The 20,073-nt window shown below is 34.4% G+C and overlaps 1 protein-coding gene across 2 annotated transcripts; it reads right to left on the bottom strand.

The window, feature by feature from the left end:
• LOC106873973 (gamma-tubulin complex component 5) lies at positions 1-19,820 on the bottom strand. Of its 2 annotated transcripts, none has more exons than XM_052975940.1 (22): positions 19,590-19,820; positions 17,016-17,125; positions 15,806-15,917; positions 14,737-14,833; positions 14,415-14,494; positions 13,212-13,486; positions 12,678-12,758; positions 11,834-11,927; positions 10,841-11,060; positions 10,112-10,308; positions 9,396-9,511; positions 8,840-9,114; positions 8,146-8,392; positions 6,702-6,867; positions 6,158-6,220; positions 5,264-5,358; positions 4,200-4,293; positions 3,887-4,007; positions 3,011-3,153; positions 2,607-2,815; positions 1,524-1,624; positions 1-648 (listed from the first exon to the last, which is right to left on the bottom strand). In XM_052975940.1, exons 1-22 carry the CDS (start codon positions 19,704-19,706, stop codon positions 605-607), a joined length of 3,057 nt encoding a protein of 1,018 aa, XP_052831900.1. In that variant the 5' UTR covers positions 19,707-19,820; the 3' UTR covers positions 1-604. The 2 variants fall into 2 exon arrangements, with proteins under 2 accessions (XP_052831900.1, XP_014777006.1); XM_014921520.2 differs by lacking the exon at positions 19,590-19,820 and adding an exon at positions 19,189-19,396.
• Between the last annotated feature and the right edge of the window lie 253 nt (positions 19,821-20,073).

Here is a 20,073-nt window from a genome sequence, read left to right on the forward strand (position 1 = left end):
TTGATTTTAACATTTATTGATAATTTTAAATAGTCAATTTAATAAATATTTTCTTTTTCCAAGGTTGTGTTTGTAAAAATGTAATCAATACTTTCTATTGATTTTGCACGTGTCAACTCTCACATTGCACAACTGCAAGCAATGATACAGCATTATTTTAGGCACTTGGCAAGAATTTTGAATATAAATTACATAACAGTAAACTTATTGTTTGCCACCTTGCTTTCTTTTTTGTCATTTATAACTTTAGGAGGTCAGAAAGCAACCTGGACATTGTGGAAAAGTTATCCAAATTACAAGGTCAACATGCCATTATGGCGGCTGCATCTTCACAGCTTGTGTAATTACATTCCCAGGGTTGTAGCAGTTCAAGTCGCTAAGTTCTGGACGGCTTTTCATAAGACAGGCAATTTGTATCTTCTTATAAGGCACTTTGTGACATCCATGCACTTTCCACTGGCTCAGTCCACCTGACTGCAAAGAGGTTGTATAGCCATGTAGTACTTATTTTAAGGATGTTTCTTTAATCAGGTCAACACACCTAATATATTAAAGAACATGTCTGACATAAATAAGACTTGCCACCTTCTTCTTAAGATAACGACTATACACTGCAAGACATCGTTAAAGATGACAAAAGGTGCTCCACTGGAAAGAAACAAAAACAAACACGAGAAATAATTAGAAAATTACTATTTGTAAATCTCACAAGGAGAGATATTCAGCAACAGTACTTTGGAGTAAAGATTATTTGCCAACATAACACGGCAGTCCAGGTTTAGGACGAATGTTGCAGTAATTTAGCCCCAGGAGACATCATCTCCAGCTGGCTATACGACACAATCTGTGTTCGAAAATATAAGGACACAGATTGTGTTGTATAGCCAGCTGGAGACAATGTCTCCTGGGGCTAAGTTACAACAACATTCGTCCTAAACCAGGTCTGCCATGTTATGTTGGCAAATAATCTTTACTCCACTAGAAATAATATTAAAACATAAAAAGCAGAAGAAATGAATATGAAGTGAATAAAGACACTTTAACTACAACATTGCAATACATTAACACAATGATAATTGTTATTTCATGAAATAAATCGACAAGTGTACAGTTTAGTTGTCTTAAAGATTTCTTTGTTGGTTCTTCAGTATCAAGAGAAAACTCTACAGCAGACAAAAGACTTACAAAAACAAGTAATATTTGTCTGATGAAAATAAAATTTGTCCGATACAAGTAACATTAATCTGATGAAATAATATTTGTCTAATGAAAATAATATTTGCCATTGACTTATATTACTTTGCTTTCCCTGCAAATGTTGTTATATGTTAGCCGTTTAATTATTTACTCATTAAATATGCTTCCACCTACATAACTCACAATAATTAGTGGATTTTAAATATTCAAAAGGTGTAAATTATTTTGAGTGAATTATTTTTTAAAGAATTCAAATTTTGTAGAACAAATAATTTAGTATTGGAGCACCAGGAGAAATATGGTAAAAAAAAAGACTGATTTCTTACAATGAGAATCTCGTTCAACTGTGATCTTTACAGCAGAACAACATTGTAAAAATGGTATCCATTTAGCAAAATTCTCTTCCATTACTGCCAATGTTTCCAAACTGAAATTAATCCAATTTTCAAAATATAAAAATTTGATGACAAAATTAGATCAGTTCACATCATGAATATAATATTTGCATACTTATTCGTAATAGCTGTAGAGTCGCCATTTCCTTTCTATATAGCAATAACTCCAAGAATGTGTTTAAACTTGTTCATTCATTATATATATTATGTTTACTTTGCAGTCTAGATCTCTTGTTGGTAGTTTCACAAATCAGACCTGCTACGGAGTGTGAAAAGGCTGGACATGTACATGTGTGTGGATGTGCAGGCATGGCTGTATGGTTAAGAAGCTCGCTTCCCAACAAAATGGTTTCAGGTTCAGTCCCACTGACCTCTCGACACCTGGCATAGAACCACCTCCCCACATCAAATACACCTGACTACACACACACACACTCTCTCTCTCTCTCTGTCTTACTTGAGGGTTTTTTTCTTGTCTTGCAAGTTACTTGGCAACCTTACTAGTGCTGGTGGCATGAAAAAATGCACCCTAGACATGCTGTAAAGTGTGGTCAGCAGTGTAAACCATGCCAAACCATGCAAATGCTGACATTGGAGCTTGACACAGTCCTGTGGACCAACGGATTCTTGTCAAACTGTCCCATCCATGTCAGCATGAAAAATAAACATTCAATGATGATGATGATGATGAAGGTATGTGTGTGTGTGTGTGTGTTGAGTTAGCAGGTTAATCAGGGATGCAACTTGAAGACATAGGATAACAATTACTTCTTTACCCTTTGGTAACTGATTCAGAGCTGATAAAGTAAACTGAAAGGGAGAAAAGTTTTGTCGGGAAACTAATGAGAGAATTACAAACAACTGTTTCTGTTTCTAATTAAAAGAACTTACACACACTCACAGAATTAACTTAAACTGGTTGAGTAGAAAGAGATTAAATTAGTTGAGTAGAAAGAGAGGAATGCAGTAAAAAAGAAAAGCTGGAATAAACTTGTGTAATGTCTTAGACTTGACCTGATTTTATCAATTCCTTTTTTCCAATGATTGCTGAGACGAAGGGCTATTGACAATATCTGATCAAGCAGACCGCTGAAAACAGAACTCTTTTTCACCAGGAAACAATACTGAAGAATTTGTTCCAGATATTCTTCATGGCAGGATAACATCTCATCCAGATCAACTGACGTGTTCAGTGAATTGAGGAATTCTCTACTATGAACTATCTGCAAGAACAAAATAAAAATTTTAAAAATTTCTTTTAATGTTACCATATTCTTAGAGAAATAAATCAAAAATTAAAAGAAAGTTTTTAAAGGTTCAGTACAGTCAAACATATCTCTCTGGAAACTCATAAATTTTCCATTAATTGTAACTAAAAAAGAGGTGAAGAAAAAAAAAAGTCAAAAACAAAAGCTTACCTGATGCATTATATGAGAGTTAAGTGTATTTGTGAAATACAGTAGACGCATACGCAAAATGTGAAATCTGTGAATTGTTTCTTTGCGTAATGCTTCTTGACTTGAAGTTAACTCTTTCCTATTTCCCTGAAGCTTTTCCAATTCTATAAATAAACACAGATAAAAAGTAATAACATTGTATGAAATAATCATCATCATCATTTAACACCTGCTTTCGATGCTGGCATGGGTTGGACAGGTTGACTGGAGCTGGCAAGGCTGGAGGGCTGCCCAGGCTCCAGATGTAGGTTTTGACAAAGTTTCTACAGCTTGATCCATACTATTTCCTTACATTCATTAATCTACTGATGCCAGTAAAACACAGAATTTCAATATAATTCCTACACACACACACACACACACATCAGTAAGTTTAAGAGTAAACACTGTCACAAGGACTTCAACATTAGACTTTTAATGAACAAAACTATAAAAGGTAATTCTCAGTCTTTTAAATTGATAATACCTTTAAGACCAGAAATACCGTTTTAAAATCAACAACACCTTTTTTTTGAAGTCAGCAATAAATTTTTAAAAATCAGCGAGAATTTATGGATATCAATATCTTTGGAATCAGTGGTACCTTCTTCTTTATATATTCTCCATTATTCTGCAGATGAGTCATTTTATTTTTTTAGCCTTTGCTTTTGTAGCTATTTTATGTATTCCTTAAAATACAGGTTCACAATATTAGTTGCATCACATTAAAACTATTACCTTACTTTGGGTATTGCATAGAGTAGAAAAAAAATTCTCATCAAAAAGAATTGGTAATTCAAAATATGATCCAAAAAAAATCTGTTCTGTTAGTGTTATAGAGAAAAACAACATGCTTACCATCAAAGCGCAGAGTATCCAGGGAGAATTTTACACGTTTGATCTTCAGTAACATCTTAAATATCTGATTATATTTTGTAATACTTTTGGAGCTAATAATCATATTGACAGGCCATGGGATCTGAAGTAGAAACAATTTATTTCATTATTTTCCCCCTTATATGTGAGTGGCTTGAGAGTAAGAAAAGGGTATGAAAAATAATTATTAAATATTTAATGATATAACAAAGATCCATTACTAATGAAGTCATTTGAATTACAACAATTACGAAGAATGTAATGTTAAAAGATAGACTGAGTTGTGAATACTTACAGCATATGCTAAGTTGATACAGTCTGTATCATTCAACTGCATATCAGCATCGATGGCTGGTGGACGAGGCAGTTTCTGTACAAATACTGAAAGCCTAAACGTAGTGAAAAAACAAAGAAAAAAAAAGATATACTTATCTGAAATAAAAGAAAAAAAATATCTAGTGGCAAGATTTAGCAACGGAACACAAGAATAGTGCCAACATCATACAACAATCAGCTGGTAGAGGGATTGATTTGATAGGAGCTGATTCTTGGGTTAAAAAGTTATAACTACAAACCTTGTCATAATAATGGTTTAAAAATTGGGTAAAAGGTCAGCAATTTTTGCTAAAAATAGACAAGCCAGTTACATTGACACCAACGCCCAACTGGTACTTATTTTATTGACACCCCACCCCCAAAAAATGAAAGGCAAAGGTGACCCAGCATTATTTGAACTCAAAATGAGAAGCAGGAAGAAATGCCACTAAGTATTTTGTCTGGCATGCTAATGATTCTGTCATCTCAGCACTTTAAATCCTACCAAAGTAATTTTATTGTTTTTGAATGCTGGTTAAAAAAAACAAAAAAAACGACAAATAATTTTTTTGTGAGTTGCAGTAGGGAGTGTATAATTAATTAAATCAACTTCAGTCCAGGACAAGTAATTAATCATTTTATCAACACCAGCAGGATGAACATTAACGTTGACCTTGGCAGGATTCAAACTGAGAATTAAGAGGTTTTAGAATAAACTTGAAAAGACTCTGCAGTCAACTTGAAAATGGCTGTGCTTGATATGCACAAAAAAATTAAGCAGAAATTTCATGCAGTGTACTCAATAGGGGTGCACAGGAGGAGTATAGAGGAATCAATAATTGGTTAATGGCAAAAGAATACTTTGTTTGTGGTGGATACACAGAAACAGGGAGAAGGTAGAGCACCAGAAAAATAAACTTGTTGCAATGTTTGAGAGGCTGTATAAAAATTAGAGTTAAATATCATCCCGAAGAAGTGAGGTTTGCATTAATTTATATATAAATACAACAAAAATAATTCATTGGAAACAAATGGGAGACTTACTTGCCAATTTCATCAGGAAAGTTTTTCTCAAGAGCTTGTCTTAATGCTCGATTCAAGAATGCAACATTTATGTGAGATTCTAGCTGATGCTGCATCTACAAAAGCAATAGAGTTGATTCAGAAGATAACTTAATTCCAGTTCACAGGGATTCTGTAGAAGTAATGGTTTCTAATTTTAGCAGGAAGCTGGCAATTTTGAGGGGAAGGGATTAGTCAGTACTGTCAACCCCAGTTCTTGATTAGTATTTTATTTTGTTGACCCCACATACAAAGTGAAGTTGACCTTACTAAGATTTGTACTCAGAATCTCATGAGGTGGAAGAAATGCTGCAAGACCCCAACCAATCTCTCAACTTGCCACCTTTTGATTCTGTAAAAGCTAATAAACCTACAAACGATCTTCAGAAAGATTTTGGTTACTGAGTACCTTTTGAGTGTTGGACCTCACAGAAGTGTGGTGGCTGAGTTCCTTTCAAGCGTTGGGCCTCATGGAGGCAATGACCAAGACCTTTGGCATTATGTTGTGCTTGAGAAGACCCATCTAGCCGAGCAAAATCGCAGTCATGGCAGATACCGATGTCATGCAAATTGGCATCCGTGCTGGTGGCACGTAAAAGCACTCATTACACTCTTGCAGTGGTTGGCATTAGGAAAGGCATCTAGCGAAAGAAAACCATGCCAAATTAGACTCGATCCTGGCACAGCCTTCCAGTGTGCCAGCCCAGTCAAACTGTCCAACCCATACCAGCATGGACAATGGACGTTAAATGATGATGATGATGATGATATAAGATATGATTTTGACCCTTTAGTACCCACTGTTTTAAAGAAATAGCTTTGAAGAGAATTTTATGTAGGAGAAAAATTAAATCCTTATTGAATTTATTTACTTACACCATAAAATAGCTTTGTATAAAATTCAAACATTGTGTCTCCAGCTTCCATTAGAAAGAAATTCTGAAACAGTAATAAAAGAATGATGGAAAGAAAGAAACTTTATTTCTACAATAACACATTCATTTGACAATATTATATTTCCATTTAGCGCAAGGATCACACATTATAAAATAATGTTAGTGTTAGGAAGGGCATTCAGTTATTGCAACTATGCCAAATTGCAATGCACAAGTGACCCATTTGCAATGGTAGTAACTCTGAACAAGAATTGAGGATTGTGATCACTCCTCCAATGCATGCCAAAATAGAAAGCCACATGCTTAAATAAAATAAGTCAAAAATGGAGTGGAATGAACGATGTGGTCTCAGAATACCGAAAGTCTGGATGATACAGGCAGCAGAGGATGGAAGTTCTGAATTAAATAAGTGACAAAAGTAGGAAACGTATTTCTCTTTCATTCAATATAAATTTTTGTCTTTGAAATGCAAAAGAAAAAAAGCACCCTTTCAAAAATGAAAACTTTAGGAATTATTAACTTACCCTCATAGCTGTTAAGTAATCCCAGACATTATGGTCAGTAATTATGGATTGTACAACTTGTTGGCATATCCATAAACACTTATCTCTGATGAGAGGATACAGACAATATTCCATAACATGTTCTATTGGATGAATACATTTCCAGCTGGACATCAGACATTTGGTTCTAGGAGAAAAACAAATTCCCAATCGATCAATCAATCAATCTATCTACACGCATACATATATATTTATGTATGTAACCTATATAGCAGATTTATAAACTGGACAAATTTAGCTATTTCTCTGTAGATTGAAAAAATGGAAAAAGCCTTAACTGATGTTCTCATCAGAGGTCTGTACATAAATTTGATCAATCTTATGTATATTTATATATATAATTGTTTTAAATGTGTGTGCGTGCAAATATATATATACAGACCCACAAGCCAATCAGCTGAGAAATCCATGATGACTGCTTTTTGGGATGACAAGGGTATTGCTCTCCTTCAGTTTCTGGAATGTGGTTGTACAGTGAACATTGAGACACTTAAAAAGCTTAGAGGATCCATGGGAAGGAAGAGACCAAAGAAGGATCAGGAAACAATCCACATTCACCATGACAACGTGAGACCACACACATCTTTGGTAACAAATTAAGTGGCAAGAAATTCAGATTGGTCAGTGGTCTCCATCCACTATACAGTCCAGATCTGGCACCCCCTAATTTTCACCTGTTCAATCCAATGGAGTACAATCTTTGAGGACAAGGATTTTATGAAACAGATGAGGTGAAGGGAGTACAACAGTGTACATCCGGAATTTTTCAAAGAGGATTCAAGAATTAGATTCAATAATTTTACCCAGCATTTTGCCTGGTCTGCTAACAATTCTGCCAGCTCACTGTCTTAGGAATTTGTCACTTGAAATCCAGGTTTTTCAGGTTTAACCCTTTTGCTACTAACTCGGCTGTAACTGGCTCTGGCTCTGTAGTACAAATGTCTTGTTTCCATAAGTTTTGAATTAAAATCTTCCACCAAACCTTAGTCACAATTTATGTTCCTAACACTAGCTTAATGATAACTAAGTTATTTTACTAAATTCTTTGTTATATTTAAAATAATTGAAAGAAACACAGAGTATCTCAAAATGAATACAATAACGAAAGGGTTAATACAGAAGGACAGAAACCCACCAGATCAAACTGGGTGAATCTGTAAATGACTTTGTTCGCATTACTATGGAACCATTTGATAATGATAGTGCTGCAGTTCGACTGGATTAACCCAGTAGCCCTTAACAATGACAAAGAATTATTGATTGGAGCCTGGTGCAGCCTTCTGGCTTGCCAGCCATCAGTCAAACTGTCCAACCCATTCCAGCATGGAAAGCAGACATTAAACGATGACGACGATGATGATGATAAACAACAATGTTGACTTCAAAGCAATACTCTTTTACTTACGTCTCTCTTACATCACATTGAGGTGAAGATGTTTTAAGCCCTTTTTTGAAAAGAGAATCCAGATTTATTTGTAATAAAGGGTTGCACTGATCATCCAATACCTTCTTGGTTGGAAATTCTAAATGAATAGTATCATTGGTATTAATTAAAGGAATGACATCTTGACCGCCACCACGATTTACTTCTTTATCAAGATACTCATTAAGACAGGTGAGAAACATTTCAAACAATGACTTGGAATTCTGATCTGAAAAAAATAAATAAATAAATAAAAAGTCAGTTTACTCAGCTGACAAAAACGAGTTGTACCTGTATTTCAAAGGACCAGACTTGTCACATTCAGTGTGACACTAAATCTTCTTGAGAACTACATTAAGCATGTCTGTGGAGTACTCAGCCACTTGCACATTAATTTCACAAGCAGGCTGTTCTGTTGATTGGATCAACTAGAACACTCATTATAGCTGACAGAGTGCCAGATTTTTTTTTTTATTTGGAAAATAATAAAATAAATGGAAGGATTTTGTCAAGTAACTTACTTTTTCATTATTAAGTTGGTGTGGGAACATAACTTAGCAAAAAGTTCTTTCACAAAATTATAATAGGTTCCATTTTAAGCAAAGACACTTTAAAATGATGTACTTTCAGGTGGATTGGTATGAAAATGTTAAAAGAAGTGAAAGCACAGACTTACATTGTAAAGGATTTTGTTTGATTAACAAAGTATTCAAACAGTCCAGGGTGTTGAAAACATCCATAGATTTTCCTGCTTTAATAATTGGTTCTAGAATAGTGTTCAAGAAATGGGGTGTCCAGTCATGAATGACATAAGCAACCTCACTGAAGGAACTGGTAGCATCATCCTTAACTTCGCTCTCAAGAATAGGACTCTGTGAGTTAGTGTTGGAAAATTTGATGACAAGTGACTGTTCCCAGAATGTTTCATCAAGGGTCAACGGTATTTGACTTCTAGAAAGAAAAAGAGAAAAAGAGAGAGAGAAATCAGTGTATTTTTAAGTGTAAAGAATTATTCAGTATTTAGCAATGTGTTAATTTATTTTCTGGTATTCTGTGAGATGGCTGGCCTTGGCGAAATATCTTGCCTGGAAACAGGTGAGGACTGGCACAAGGAAGGGCATTTGGCTACAGAAAATCTGCCTTAATAAGCTTCCATTATATATATATATATATATATATATTATATAAGCACACACACACACACACATATATATATATTATGTGAACCTTACCTTTGAATAATAAATTCTTTATGAAAATCCTGCAGTTGACCATTGGTGATCCATTCATCAATAATATTAATATAGGGTCGAATTGTATTAATCCATAAAGGAAAAGCTATTGAGAGCTGTAAAGAGAAAGAACAATTAGGAAAAGTATTAGAAAATATTCTACAGGAGAAGTGAATTATTCAAAAGCTCACAATATCACATTAATACAACTTTGATTACAGTTACTAATCAAATATTATTAAATACAAGTACAAGTATTTATCTGCATATTAGATGTAGATGATCTAATTAATGTAGATAAACATGATGTAACTTATTGTCATTCTGAATGTTGATGACTGAAAATGAAGTCATTTTACAGCTAAGGTTTGTAGCGTTTTAAATGTTAAATTTTACAGAGTTGTTTCCTAGGTCTTCCTTCCCTTAATAAGTTCCAGTGTGTCTTATATGATGAATATATCATCTGTGTAGATTGTACATTCATGTTTTGATATCATTTTGTTTCCTATTATGGTCATGTAGGAAGGCTCTACATATGATATTTCTACATCAAAAACAGTATATATTCCATATTTATTGTTGAAAATCTTTTAAAAAGATTTTGATAAAACTGAATCATGGAGGTGTTTAATTTGAAATATTTTTAATATCTTCTTTGGGAACAAAAGAAAAACATTACATTAAATACAATAATAATTCTGATGACAGTGACTTACCAATTTTGTCTGATTCATGAGATGTAATTCCATCACTTTATCATAGAGACAGCTCAATAAAGCAGCTGCTTTTTCACTGCTGCTTTCAACTGATTTAAACTTCTGTACACCATTCACATAAATATTATAAATAAGTGTAAGTTTTTCAATCCAGGGTTCAAGTTGTTTTTGTAGAATAAGAATTGTAATTGTTGTCTCTGTTTGAAAAACAATCTCAATATGAATATAAAATGCCTTCATATAAATATAAGTCTTAAGTTTTAAATAAAGATACAGGAGGGAAACTTGTAACATTGTCAGGGGATAAGGCTTGTAAAGTGACTGTCATCTCTGTTTTTGTTCAGATGCAACACAAGCATACTGGCAGTCATTCAGAGTGAAGGAGATTGAAGATAATTTTTAAAAAAAGTATAAAATATATTCTTTTCTACTGAAGGCACAAGGCCCAACATTTTTGGGGAGGGGAACAGTCGATTAGATTGACCCCAGTATGTAACTGGTACTTAATTTATTGACCCCGAAAAGATGAAAGGCAAAGTCGACTTCGGTGGAAGTTGAACTCAGAATGTAAAGACAGATGAAATACCACTAAGCATTTCGCCCGGTGTGCTAACGTTTCTGCCAGCTTGAAGTATAAAATATATTGTTTCCTTTATTTTATTTTGATACGAGAAAGTGGAAGAAAACAATACTAAAGATGACTTTACCAAAGCTAAAATTTATTCTTACCTTGTTTTTGTACATTCTGTTCCAACTTGCACAGCACTGATTTATATTCATGTACAAATTGGTCAATAGAAAATGCAAAGGCTTCATAAGTCAAAGAATTGGTTTCTTTAGATTCTTGGATATTTACTGGTTTCTCAGAAACAGAATCAATGAATGACATCAGTTCCATTATCAGAGCACCTGCCTTCAGGAAAATATGCACACTATTCTCAAGTGCAATCTGGAAAACAAAAATTGTGTCCAGTTTTCTTAGAAAAAATACTAAGAAAAATCTACTATTTTGAAGCATTTGGTAAAATAAGAATAAAATTACGCCAGCTTGGAAAAACAGACATAAAAACAAATGATAAATTTTATTTATGTTTTATGATATGTTAACTATGTGCAGAAATTTTGATGGTGTATATATGTGTTTGACAGCAAATGAATAGTAAATTGCATGAGTTATGCGTTTCATAAATTGGATTCTTAGGTCGTCTTTAATTTGGAAGTTTCATCAATTTAAAGCATCTCTATGTGTAAAGAAACATTTGCAAAAGAAAGTGCTCTTTTGAACAGATGGATTTTGAATAGGAATACAAATTTGAAAGATGGACCCTTAACATAAAAGACAAAAAGGATTTACTTGCTGAAAGACCAAGCTATTTTAATAGCAGAATGAACATGATCCAGTGGCTTGCCAAACTAGTTGCATGTATTGATCAGTTACTAACTGTCCAATTGTATGTTTGCAACAGTTTGTTTTCAATGCAGGAAAGACCAGTTTGTATCTGGAGCCTACCCAAGGATATAAAAACCCTTGCATTCCATTTCGCTTCATCTTTGGCAGTAGCCATTGACCATACACGTGTTGAGTCAGCGTTGATGAACCAGAAATATAGACATACACAAACACTTTCAAAACTTCTATCTAAGGGGAAATATCAGAATCCTCAATTCATTTGAAAATTTCCAATACTTGTGAATGAACAGAATTAAAATCACATAACTTACTTGAGAAAGATGTGTCAGTCGAATATTTTCTCGAAGTTTGTAGTTTGTTCCAGTATATTGAAATATAAAGGTGTCAGAAGTACCAAGCAACATCCTACAAAGGAAAATATCATTGGAAAATAGTTCAAGTGAAAGAAGTAAAATACAAAAACTACTCAAAAAAATTTCTGTATTTTTTCAAAAGTATCAGAAGGATTAAATACAGCTGCTTGTGTGTGTGTGTGTGTGTGTAAATACACAACCGAAAAAACAAAAAATAAAACAACAGAAAAAAAAAATACTGGGTGAATCACGAATTCAAAAGAAAACTTATTTCATCGAAACTAAACATTCAGGATGTTCTAAATCAAGGGATACAAAATGAATCCTGGAACTATGTTGTTTGGTGCGTAAATGTTTTCCATGTGAAATCACTTAAAAAACACAATTTGTCTGAATATTTTGATTGAAATTATATGAAATTATAAAACTGGACAGTTTTCAGTAGTTTGGTAATACTTGACCACAAGGGGTTTCAGGGCATTTACATAATGAAAGGGTTAAACACGTCTACTATGTAAAAACATTATATATGTGTGTGTGAGTTCTGGCCAAAAAAAAAAAAAAAATGCAAATATACCTACACACATATACACTAATCAAAGTGGAACCAAGAATTATAACAATGTCCAGCAAAGCTTAATCTACCTTAAATGCTTGAAAAACACGAAATTGGTTGTTACCATTTATTAGCTTTCTATGAGTGGGGACTGTACAACAATATAGAACCAAGAAATAAATCTAAATGTAAGGGCTGAAATATATGATAAAAATCATACAAAAAAACAGTGAAAAAGAATCATACCATATTATTTCACGAATAATTTGGCTTTCAGTCACAGTTTGTTTATTTTTAAATGGATAACTTCTGTGGTCATAGAGTTCCCTGAAAGTAAAATTCAAGACTGCCTTTATTTCCACACACTTACAACATATTCTGCACATTTAGATATTTTGCAATAAATACTAATGAGAGTATTTTATAAAGGTAAATTGTTTGGAAAGGAAACAAAAAATAGAAAAGAAACTGCAACGATAAAAGTAGGAGATAGAGTAGAAGTTGTGGGGTAAATTTATGTACATTTGTAATATTTGTTTGAAAAAAAAACATGTCTATATAGGGAAAGTTATGAAGAATGGAATTTATTTATCAAAATATATATAATTAAGCAAAAAATATATAAAACTACAAAAGTGATGAAGTGGGTTGACAGAGAAGACAAAATTGATGATAAAAAAAGAGATTTTCATTCATATTTGATCCGTTTCGAAACAATACAATATAAGTTAAACCAAAAGATATAATTAGGAAGACTTCAATAAATAATTAGGTCCTTACCATTCTTTAACAATATTATAGTAGTTGCTGTTTTCAGGAATATTTTGTGGTGTTCCATTCCAGTAAGAAGTGGTAATATTTTTATTTAACCATTCATATCCCAATATGTTGGCTTCTGGTTGTGTTCGACATTCTGAAGTGTTTTTAGAAATATTTAAATCTTTTAATGAACTCTCAACAGGGACCATTTGTTCAGAATCTTTTATTTTTGTCTCATCAGCTTCTCTGATGTAGTCAACACCATCATCTTCATCATCATCCAGATCACTGAATTCCTAATTGAATGGAATAAAGCAAGCATCAAGGGATCAAATTCATATCTGTCAAAAAATCAAACATGACATTTAATAAAAAATATTTTATTTTGCTTTTTAAAAATTTACATTGATTTTATCAATGAATTAAAAGTTGTTGAGATGCTTACAGGAGCCCCAAGATGTGTATGTAAAATATAATTAATAATATAAATAATAATTAATCAAGAAAATGTATTTAATCCATTAACTTTAATATAATCATCTTCATCATCATTTAACGTCCGTTTTCCATGCTGGTATGGGTTGGACGGTTTGACTGAAAACTGGTAAGCCAGGGAGCTGCACCAGGTTCCAATTTGATTTAGCAAGGTTTCTACAAGTGGATGCCCTTCCTAATGCCAACCACTCCAAGAGTGAAGTGGGTGCATTTTACGTGCCACTGGCACGGGTGCCAGTTACATAACAACAGCATTGGCCACGACTACAATCTCACTTGGTTGACAGGTCTTCCCAAGCATGGTTTGTTACCAAAGGTTTCAGTTGCCTGTCACTGAGGCCCAACATTCAATCATTGACATGGCTTTATAGCTACAAACAGATGTAGACATGGCTGTGTTATTGGCTGAAAGGTTTGTTTGGCATCTATGCAGTTTTGGGTTCGATCCCACTGTGCAGTGCATTCTGAGAATAGCCTCAGGTCAACCAAAGTCTTATCAGTGAAATTTGGTAGACAGAAACTGTGTGGAAGCTTTTGAGACACACTTCTTCTATTCCGGAGTGCTAGACTTAACACTGCTACCTGGCTCTTGGGTACCTGTACTTGTACCTGTTACAAGAAACTACCCTCAGACCATAATGTTTACTATTTAATCTTTGATTACAACTAAATAGAATTTATTCCATTAGCATCAAATATATATATAAAAAAAAAGCAAAGACAACTTACTGAAGAACTTGAATATGAGCCATAGTAGACATCTTCGCCCTCCCTCAGATACGCTGCCCAATCAAAATCCTTGTCTTCTTCTGAAATGATGTTAAAAATATATATAAAAGAAAAAAAAAAAAGAAATTTTATCAAAACTACTTCTAAAAATAATAGCCACTCCCCATACAAAGGAAGAAGTGTAGAGATTTGTTCTTGTTATTTCAAAATGTTCGACAAATTAGGTTCCTAAGACTCGTCGCAACTTAGAATCTTTTCAATCAAAGGTTTATCTAATTAGAGTTACCTGCAGCTAAACAACAACAGGAATTCATAAACTTACCCACAGTGATACTTTTGCTAGATTCATAGGTACTGCTCCCAGTTGGACTGTTAGCAAGTTCAATTAAAAGGCTCAGAATCGAGTAATGTGTGTCCGACTGTTAAAAGCATGAAATCAATAAAATATGGCTATAAATTATGAACACACATATATATATATATAAATTGAATTATATATGAATTATAAATAAGTTTATAAATTAAAAATGTGTATAAAAATGATGAATATGTGTATAAATTATAAACACACACACAAATTATAACAAATTATAATAAATCTTAGAAAGGAGATGTACTGCAACAATTTAATTCTGTGTTTTGGAAAGGAAGAAAATGCCAATCTTATGTTAATGGAAGTCAATAAAATGTTAGAATGGCAATGGAAATATGCAGAAATCAATGAAAAAGGAACAAATATGGAATGAAAACTTTTGATGTTCATAATCACTTAAATGAATAAATAATAATAATAATGGTTTCAAATTTTGGCACAAGGCCAGCAATTTCAGAGAAGAGGCCAAGTTCATTACATCAATCTCAGTGCTCAACTGGTACTTATTTTACCGACCTCGAAAGGATGAAAGGCTAAGTCAACTTCGGCGGAATTTGAACTCAGAACATAAGGACGGATGAAATGCTGCTAAGCATTTTGCCCAGCGTGCTAACGATTCTGCCAGCTCACCACCTTTAATAATAATGGCGAGATGGCTGAGTACTTTTCGAGCATTGGGCCTCATGGAGGCAATGACCGAGACCTTTAGCATTATGTCATGCTTGAGAAGACCCATCAAGCCAAGTAAAATCGCAGTCATGGCAGATACCGGTGTCATACAAGTGGCACCCAAGCCAGTGGCACATAAAAGCACCCATTATAATCTTGGAGTGGTTGGCGTTAGGAAGGGCATCCAGCTGTAGAAAACCACGAACTGTCCAACCCATGCCAGTATGGACAACAGACATTATATGATGATGATGTGTTTATCTATTCCATAGTTGATTCTTCTACCAATATACAAAAACAAGATTAAAATATTTTATGATAAAATAATTTAACCTGGTGCCATACTTACATGGTCAAACATTTTCTGGTCAAATAATGGTAGACCAAGAAATTTAGTTGTTAATTCTCTTAAAGCTTTAGCCTTATCATCTTGGGAGTGGACAGCAAATTTTTCACATAATCTGAGGTAATAAGATTCAAATTAAGACATGTGATGAGAGTAATTATTTTATTTTGATAGCATGCAAGGTACAGGATAACATACACTTTCCATTTCAGTTGGCAATAGATGATGTGTAGTGTTTATTGAAATGCAAAGCATCATTATATAAGGACAGATGTAGACATATCTTAGTCTTTAAATAAAACTGTCCTACATATTCAATGTAGATATTTGAGGTTTCTTCCTTTGCATCTCTTTCCGACACTACCCTGGTCACTCCCACACTCTTTTCTGTAATGTAAGGAGTCATTGTTGCTCCTCTATAGCAAGAAACCTGTTCTGTTTAAGCCCTTTCTCTCAAACTTCTCATCTCCTGGTATAAGGCTGCCTCCCTCAGGCAAAGGAGAGTTTTGTCTTGCTAGCTCCTGATGCCACAAAAACAACACACCCAGTACACAAGTGGTTAGTATCAGGAAGGGCACCTGGCTACAGAAACCATACCAAAGCAGACATCGGAGCCCAATGCAGTCCTTGAAGCTGCTGGATTCTGTCAAACCACCCAACTCATGCCAGTATGGGACACAGGCTTCAAATGATGACAATGAGGATCATAAATAAAACACAGCATTACAAAGATGACAGAGAGCATCAATGAGCAGAAATCTGTAATGATACAAAAGAACTTGGACCAAATTTGAAAACATTCCCTGAGGAGTGTAAGGAGTCCATATTTTCAGTCTTTGAAGTTTTCAAGACAGAATTCAATTTTGGATCAAATACAACATCACTGTGGAGGTGAGAAAAAAAACAAAACATTTTCAGCAGGTAAAAAATTTGTTGTATAAATGTGATGGTAATGAAAGTGTTATGAATTGATGAATAGAAGGGAGACAGACAAATATTTTCTTTTAGACTTAGACACAAAGAAAATAATGATTACAATAGGAAGAGAGAGAATAAGGTGCAGGAAATAAAAATAGAGCGCATGGAAATGCCATTATTTTATGCGTTTACCTCTGTCAGAATATATTCTGCCATTCTACAAGAGAAACAAAAAATACAAATACTGAAAAGTTAATTAATTTTACAGCAAATAATTGTCGAAGTAAATATTTACCCATCAATCTTTTGGTTAACTTTGTGTGAATCGACTGACAAGAATCGATGATATTTAAAATTGGAGATGGCATAAGAATAGCTGTCCTTGAAGTCATCGCTAGTCTCATCCTGCAAGTAGAGACATTAAAGAATTAATACAGGATAATGGATGAAAGTGTGGGTCCTCATAAAAGACTGAATTGGAAGCAGTTGAGAAAAAAGAGAAGGGATATTATTTGTAAGTTATAGAAGAAGAGACCAAAGAAGTCGTTTTTTGGTAGATATGAATGCTGGAATCATTGTGTAAAGTGGCAACCTCATGTTGATCAATAGTCTGTGAGTAGAATGTGATTGACAGAACCTGCTTGTATACATGTGTGTGTGTGTGTGTGTCCTGCACAGCTGTGTATTAGGAAAGGATGTAAACAATGGTAAGGAAAGGTTAAAAATAATACAGTCTGTTTTAAGCAAAGTCCTTTGTGATATAAGTTCTACACAGTTTCAGATACTCCTTTCTCATTCTCACAGTTAGATATACAGTGAACTAATGATTGTAATGTTGGTAAACAATAACCATCAACAGCTGCAACATTAAAAATAAATGTATTAAAAACATTTGGAAAAGATTTGATGGTTGAAGTATCATCTTGAAAGGGGCCCCCACAAGGGTTGCAAAACCTATTAGAAATAGCAGCCAAATCTCCTTCAAATCACACAACTGTTTTAAATAGTGTGAGGCTCAGTTGCAAAAACATGATGGTCACCATTGAAAGTCCTCTGAACATAGGTCAGCTTGGCCATAGTTAATTGGAGGCAAAAATAATAACAATCATGCAACATTCACAGTGCTCTCTTCGGGCAGTTATCCAGGGGTCTCAAGGAACCAATTCTAATCTATGTGTGCTGTAATTATATATGTTGGGGCACCAGTGCCCTGCTTTATCCTAAGGGACTGTAACATTCTTTAAGATGGCCCTGTGCACTCATATGATTAATAGCAGCCAGTAGAAGTGAACTGGCGATACGCAGATCACATCCAGGCATTTGACCGACTGAACTGGTAGTGTTACACAACAGTGCTCACACACTGTTCATCTTCGTCACGATCCTGTGTGTATGTGTACGTGGCTAAGCTAATGCTGAGCACTCTGAGGTGGATTGTCACAGCCGGACAAAAAACAAAGGGGGGGGGAGTTAGTGCTAAAGTGTATAAGCGCTTATCCAACCATAACAATATAGGAACAGAACAGACAAGAACACACAACAGGAGTTTGGGATATCCATATTAGACGCCATACGATAAACCTCATCATTCGAAGTGGACATGTGAAATTAATTCGTGGACATAGTGCCAAGTCATTCAACTGACAACCTACTACGAACAAACAGGATCCAATGACCTGCTGGAAACAGTAAATAAATCTCCCTCAAATCACACCCAGCCATCTTAAACGAAAGACAAGTAGGTAATGCTGTCCATTGTCTGGAAAATAGATGGAATGGTTATGGCAGGAATACTTTCGATTATGGCTGATCTCAGGCTAAACATCTGACTCTATACGGGGAAACGAGGGTGGGAGCCCCTTCATCGTCGTAAATAATAGATAAAAATCTTCCTACAAGAAAAACATCGAATTATGCAATACCCCGGAGAAGGATTGGGTAATTTTTTAATTATAAAAACCTGTTCAGTCAGGGCTAAAGAACGACAAACTATCCATTACTATATTCCTGTCTGCTCGACCAGGACATCGCAACATCAATAACAAAGTCACTTAATTTAATTATCGGTAGAAACTGGGACAATACAAATTTATATCATGCTTATTTAGTTAATAAATATTTGTAAAATCATTTATAATTCAATATTGAAGACACGAGTGTCGAGTATGATGTCTATATTTCGTAAATAGAGATGGTAGATCAATGAGTGATGATTAATAGAAAGGATTAATTGGTAGTTATTATATTAGGTAGACACTGGATTAGTTAATTAACGATGTTTCTCCACAGATTCTAAATATTTTATTTGGTTAATCATCGTCGGTAAACATCGACAGGAAAGAAAAACCAAACAACAACAATTGACAAGTGTTCAGCAGATTTCAAAATATAAACAGTGCTTTTAGATGGCTAATCATTGATTAATCTGCACCTGCACACATACATACGTATATATGTATGTCTTTTACCTTGATATCACAGACTAATTTAATTAAATTCCTGCACAAATGTTCGTAATTCACTTTCCTTCGCGCCATCTTACTTTCAATCTCGAATCTTTCTCTTCTCTTCCCGTGAGAACTGAAACGATTACCACAGCCCAACCTCTTACATATCAGAAATGGGATTTTCTTATTTCTATAGGATCTTGAAGAGAAACAACACTGACTCAAATTAATGAATAGTGTGTGTGCGCGTGCGCCAGTGCGTCCGCGCGCGCGTGTGTGTGTGTGTGTGGAAGGGGGGAGTATGAATATGAATACAGAAGCTGGAGGTTTCAAAGCAGTTGTCCATAAATATCTTCGTTTTCTTTGATTTCCAAAGAGGCATTTATATCTGGAGGGCAGCTGACCTCTATGATGGTACATACCTTTGCCCCTCTGTCCCAAACAACAATATCCGGCCTGTTATGTATACATTTCACTGAAGTTTTGATGGGAATATTCCACCAGTATTCCTTGTGTTGGTGCTTATGAATGTATTCCATAACAGAGATGATTTCTAAGTTTATTTCAGGAGAGTCTTTTTTGTGGATGGCATTGTAAATTGTTTTAGCAATGTATGTATGTTTGCACGTTACATATTACATGCATGCATACATATTACAGAGCCTAGCATTCTTTCCATGCTTCTGAGTGCAGCAAAATAGAGGGAAACAATCTCATGAATGACCATTTCATGGTTTGTTGAGCTCTCTCTCTCTTCGGGGATGACATACCCGTTTTCCTCTCCCCATTTGATGGCATAGAATATAAAGGATAAAGAGAGAGAGAGAGAGAGAGAGAGAGAGAGAGAGAGAGAGAGAGAGAGAGAGAGAGAGAGGTTTCTTTTCAATTTGATGTGGTCAACGCATT

The sequence above is a fragment of the Octopus bimaculoides genome, chromosome 23 (assembly GCF_001194135.2).
Source record: "Octopus bimaculoides isolate UCB-OBI-ISO-001 chromosome 23, ASM119413v2, whole genome shotgun sequence".
Taxonomy (NCBI): domain Eukaryota; kingdom Metazoa; phylum Mollusca; class Cephalopoda; order Octopoda; family Octopodidae; genus Octopus; species Octopus bimaculoides.